Source organism: Triticum aestivum, chromosome 5D (genome assembly GCF_018294505.1).
Source record: "Triticum aestivum cultivar Chinese Spring chromosome 5D, IWGSC CS RefSeq v2.1, whole genome shotgun sequence".
In the NCBI taxonomy this organism is placed as follows: domain Eukaryota; kingdom Viridiplantae; phylum Streptophyta; class Magnoliopsida; order Poales; family Poaceae; genus Triticum; species Triticum aestivum.
The window spans coordinates 563,218,185-563,224,070 of record NC_057808.1 but is presented as its reverse complement, the minus strand read 5'-3'; the positions used below and the strand labels follow the sequence as shown (position 1 = coordinate 563,224,070).

At 44.7% G+C, this 5,886-nt stretch overlaps 1 protein-coding gene across 1 annotated transcript; it reads right to left on the bottom strand.

The window, feature by feature from the left end:
• Window positions 1-837: 837 nt before the first annotated feature.
• Window positions 838-3,265, bottom strand: LOC123126258 (F-box protein PP2-B1). Its single transcript, XM_044546626.1, has 4 exons — window positions 2,919-3,265; window positions 1,736-1,854; window positions 1,220-1,620; window positions 838-1,114 (listed from the first exon to the last, which is right to left on the bottom strand). Exons 1-4 carry the CDS (start codon window positions 3,225-3,227, stop codon window positions 1,008-1,010), a joined length of 936 nt encoding a protein of 311 aa, XP_044402561.1. The 5' UTR covers window positions 3,228-3,265; the 3' UTR covers window positions 838-1,007.
• Window positions 3,266-5,886: the final 2,621 nt, after the last annotated feature.

Genomic DNA, 5,886 nt, shown 5'->3' with positions numbered 1-5,886 from the left:
GGGCGAACTAGTTTCTGCCCACACAATCACCACCTAGTCCATGCGCGTGTGGGCGAACTGCTTTTCGCCCACACGACGACTCCTACGTTGTGGATGGCAACTGCAGTTACGCGAACGGGGCAACTAGGCAAACACACATGGCAACTATAATTCGTTGCTAGACGGCAACTGCAGTTGCGCGTACGTGGCAACCAGATAAACACACATGGCAACTGTGATTAACCATACATGGTAACTATGGTTGGACCACACGTGACAACTAGGTAAACACACATGGCAACTACTGTTTGACCATATGTGGCAAGTAGTTAATCACATACGGCAACTACGGTTTGATTACACGCGGCAACTACCATAAATTAGACATGGCAACTATAGTTAACCAAAACAGATAAAGTTGCCATGCTTTTACAACTACACTTGCCATCCCGGATAACTACATCTGCCATCCCGGATGGCAACTAAATCGTCATCCCGTGGGTACCTACCTTAGCTGCGCCAGGACGTGTGGGCATTCTTGCTTCGTGCCACACGCGCGAGGTGGAGATGAGTACTACTTGTTGGGCGTGTGCACGAAGTAGCTGCGCCCACACGTGTGGGCAATTCTAATGTCCGCCCACACACAGTCCGTGTGGGCTGCCTCGTGCTCACGCCACACACGATGTGTAGACGGATGCCTAATATACCACACGTGTGGCAGTTATCGGCGTCCATAAATAAATAGTGTGCTAGTTAAAGCAAAGGTGAAAGGGACACCGCAATATTCAATTCGTTGCCGTTAATTACAGCCAGATAATTCAATTTGAATGACACACACCAAATTTGTTGCTGCCTACCGGCTCCTGACCTAGGAAGCAGATTATTTAAACCATCAAATGTACTATTTTGAGCACCACAACTATGCGATTATAGCTCATCACCCAAAGCCAGACATAAATTTCTTGGTAATTAAGCAACTCCAATCCCTATATACAGTATATGATACAGAGATATAATTATCATATTAATTAATTCTTAGGCCTTATCTCGATTCCTTCGAGGATGAGCCCCTTCTTCCACTGCAGCTCCTCGAACTCGTGCAGTCCCATGGGAACATCCGCGCCTGCATCATCACCTGCGTTGCGTTGTTGACCGTGTGCATATCAACTCGGTGCAGAGGCCGCAGGAAGAGCGACGAAACAACAAAAAATCTTTTATCTTAGATCTAGGAAATCATCACCTGCGCTGGTGTGGAAGTCGCCAATTTCTAGCTCCAGCCAGCCGTCAACCCTCTCGCGCGGGTACCTGACGATGCCTCCTTCGTCCTCATCCTTGTGCTCATGCGGCTGATTCACGACGCAATTGTTGTTCATCGTTGAAGATGATGCCTCACCGATGGCAGCGCCACTGCAGGAAGCACGGTTGCATGGATGGAGAGACGCCGTGCGAGCGCTCCCCACCACTTGCCCGCCTACCTCGACCTTTGATATCTGGCTGCGGGAGCTGAGGCCGGAGGCATCGTGAGTAAGCTTGAAGACGAGGTAGGCCGCGTAGTGGGTGCCGGGAGAGAGCTCCCTGCTATTGATCACGCCAAAGATGCTGAACCAGCAGACCGACATAAGCTCCGCGACCATGGGGAACCTACCTTGTCAAACAAATGAACACAACAATTTACATGCAGTTTTAACAAACTCAAACCGACTAACCACAAATTTAAATGGTATGGTTGTATATGCAAATGCAAGCATGGAATTACCTTGAATCCGGGTCCAATCTCTCTCTCCAGTAAAGATCGATTTTACCCCAAGCGATTGCCAGCTCGCTTGATGACAGCATATAGCATTTGGCTCCGGTGGATCGATGGAGCCCAAAACTCTAGCACACACCCATAATTAGCCAGATTTATTGGTACTTCCTCCGTCGCACAATATAAAACGTTTTTTATTACTTAAAGAATGTATATGATAATCAATCATCTTAATTTACTTACTTTCTGAACCAATTCCACTTGAATTTACTTACCAAATTTTCAATCAAAATATAAGGTAATTCACGGTCAGAATTTGATGAACATTTATTTACACAATCTTATTATTATTGACAGATAAATCATGAGCTAATGTATTAGAATATTTATATCCCGTTACAGGGCCGTACATGAGCACATGCAACAGGAGCGACCGAACAGGGCCCCAGCACCACATGTGCCCCATTTTATGTGTTAATCAAGGTGTTTAATTGAAGCATTAGGTACTAGAGTAAAGAACTGTTTGAAATATTTTACTCGAACAAGCCACCCTAAGCATCTCTCTCTAATCACGATCCATCAGTTCCTCTCAGCTCTTTCAATCTCACAGGTCTTCCAAAATAGTCCCTCCGTCCCATAATAGTAGTGTCAAAAGCGCTCTTATATTATGAAATAGGGAGTAGCATAGTACAACTAGAAAAAGCAAATTAGGTATGTGCTATCTACATGTCTTTAAAACTTCTGCTTCCAACCGTGTGTAATTTTTGTGAAAAACTATACTGGTTGACAAAAATATTATTCTGTTGCTTTAACACATCGGGCCTAACTTTAATTTGCACAGGGCCTCTGATTTTCCAGGTACGGCCCTGTCCCGTTGCAACGCACGGGCATTGTTCTAGTTGCAACCTAAAGTAATTAGCAAAAATATCTTATATTATGGGATGGGGAAGTATTTAAAATAGGGAGTACCTAGAACTCATCTAGATGAGACGTAATTTGGTCTCATTTACATGAAAAATAAGAACGGATACAACCCACGTTAGCACATACGCATCTTATAGCATCACATCCAATGGCTAAAAAAGGTGAATGAGACCAAACTAAATCTCATCTAGATGAATTCTAGCAAAACTGTTTAAAAAAAGAAAAGCAGATCGGTTGCCTTTTTGTCATCAGGAAATTTAGCACTCACCCTCTTGCCGTCGTCGAGCAGGACGTGCTCGTCGCTGAGTTCCATGAAGAGATCTTTTTTGGAGGAGGAGTCCACGAGGTGGACGGCTCGCTCCAGCACGGCGTCGCAGTCCGGCGGCAGGAACTGCTCCCACACGGCGTCCGAGTCCGCCGCCGATCGAAACACAGCCGACACCGTGGCGGCGCGGCAGGCATCGGCCGGCGAGGTCAGGCCGATGGCCTTCTCCAGGCATTCCTCCGGGATCCGCTGGATTCCGCCACTCGCTTGCTCTTCGTCTTCTTTCCTGGCCTGCTTCACCGTGGACTCCATCTAACTTTGGTCTGTTCAAGGCTGCTTGGCGTCCTACTATAAAGACGACCAGTCAATTAGCAAGCCAGTGTAGGCAGTGCAGGAACGAGTCATAAGCTGCGAAGTACTCCTACTAGTGAGATAGTGACATTTCATAGCTAATCTATATGGAGTATTTTCGATGGTAGGGTAAAATATATGGAAATTTGGGACCACCCGACCGATTCAGCGCTCGTGTCCGTCGCGCAGCGAGCCGTTGGATCAACTGCGATCGGACGGGGACGCGTACTCCCTTTTTCAACGCGACCCTTGTTGAAACTTTTTTGGGCGCAACATTGGCTATATTGCAGAGCGACCATGCATGTGTCAGTCTCCTTACCGTTTGCCATGTTGTCCCATGGACCTACACACCACATCCCTCTATCTCTTATATCTAGAAGCGTCCTTGTCTTCAGATGACGCCTCCTGAGCTCCCCTCGTCTCTTGGGTCACGCCACGAGTGAGAGGTGCATTGCGCCGCCACACCCCACCCCGCAATCGGTGGTCCCGCCTGCCACCGACTAGATCACCTCCGCCAACAAAGCCTCCACCTTTGTCCTTCTTCCTACCCCGCGCTCCTCTACTGTTGCCTCTGCAAGATTCACTGCCGCACGCGCGGCTCCCTCCATCAGCCTCCGGGACTCTTTGACTGTAGCCCCGCCCAGCCCCTGCACCTCCGTCTTTGCCATCCTCAGCATGGCCATCCGACGCCATCAACCGTGTCCGACCATGCCGCCACCACCTCAACCTCTTGCAGCTGCCGGCACCATCTCCTTCATGCCATGGTGTTGCAAAAGAGTTTTATGCTACACTACCCGAATTGCAAAAAAATTCTGCAACATGCTTGGCCGCTTGATGGCTCGCGACTGGGTCAATCTTTACAAAAGTTCAGCCGAGACGCTTAGCATGCCTCAATTTATATTAAAAAAGATGGGCTAATTTCCATATGAACTGTCCAAATAATATTTCATTCATTAGTAGTCCTCCATCCGAGTTAATTGCATGAAAGTATCACAATTGGGGCATTATATGCAGATTGGTATCAACTTTCGTAATTTTTACATGTCAGTACCAACTTTCAGGCGCGCGGCTGCAGAACGGTCTAAACTCCGTATAAGCAAGTATTGACGCTGAAACTGACCGGTGGGGCTATCCTGTCGGGGCCCACGTGGCATGTTCTCTTACAAAAAACCAATTGCTTTATATGTAATCACAAAAATACCATCATACACTTAAAAAAGATAATTGAATATTGAAAAATGTTCAATGTACATAACATAAATGTTCTTCGTATTTTACACAGTAATGTTCAGTGTGTATTTATACAACAATATTCAGTGTATATTTTTTTAAATGTCGCATAATGTAAAAAAAAAGTTCAATATATTTAAAAACTTTATCGTATTTTAAAAAGATCATAAGCCTGTAACTTAATCCAAGCCAAAGAGTGCCATAGTGGTTTGCTCGCGCTAGAGAATAAGAAATTGCATTTTGTCCTTTCTTTAGTCCTTATAGATAAAATAAAAATTTGTGAAGCGGCAGCAAATGTATTTTTCTCCATTTCTTCCTTTCTTTATTCTTTATAGTTAAAACATTTTGTCTATCTCAGGTGCTAATTTTACACAGTGAACTTCTTAGTATGCGATATTTTAATTATATATAATATACGATGAACTTATTTAAATATACGACGAACCTTTTTCGCATTATGAAAACGTTTATCGTATAACCAAAAAATAGATACACCCGAAGAATATTCAGTCTGTATACGATGTTCAGCGCAAAGATCTTATTATTACAAACTTGTGTATACATCTTTTTAATATCATATAACATTTAATACAAAATTTTAATATATACATTTTGTAGTACTGTATAAAAAACCGAACGGCCCGTAATATTAAGAAGTATACGCGTGCTACTTAACAAAAAAAAGGTATACAGGCGCAACGGCAGCGAGCGCCCGCTGCGAACCATTTGTCACCGGATCGAATCCACGTTATCGCGCGAGTGTGTTTTCGATAAACAATTACTAGTATTGTACGATCAAATTATAAAAGAATGAACGCATGCCCTGAAACCAAACGATGCGATAGCGCAGCGGCAAAGTACCCACCTTGCGTGCGGCCCGGCGCCTGTTCGAATCACGGCAGTCGCGCGCCCGTTTTCTTTGTGAGCAGAACCCTTTTTCGCAAACAAAGGGATATTTACGTGATTAAATAAAAAGCAAGGGTCTTTTTGGCAAAATAGCATGCCATGACAGCACCTGACAGGCGGGCCGCCTGAACGGTCAGATACATCATCAATACACGGCTTATACACGAAGTTTAGACCGTTCTGCAGCCGTGCGCCCGAGAGTTTGCACTGACATGTAAAAATTATGAATATTGATATCAATCTGCATGTGATGTCTCAATTATAATACTTTCATGCAACTAACTTCTTTCATTCAATGGTTGTGAATATAAATCCGCCGACCACTCATATACATACTTGTTTCGTCGGATCTGGCGCATCCGTCACCTGCCAACTACATCGGTGGAGGCCTTGGTTGAAAGACACGTATTGCATTCAAACGGAAATATAAATCAATTTCTTTTAACACAGTACAGATGCAAACGCGTGTACCTATGCTCATACA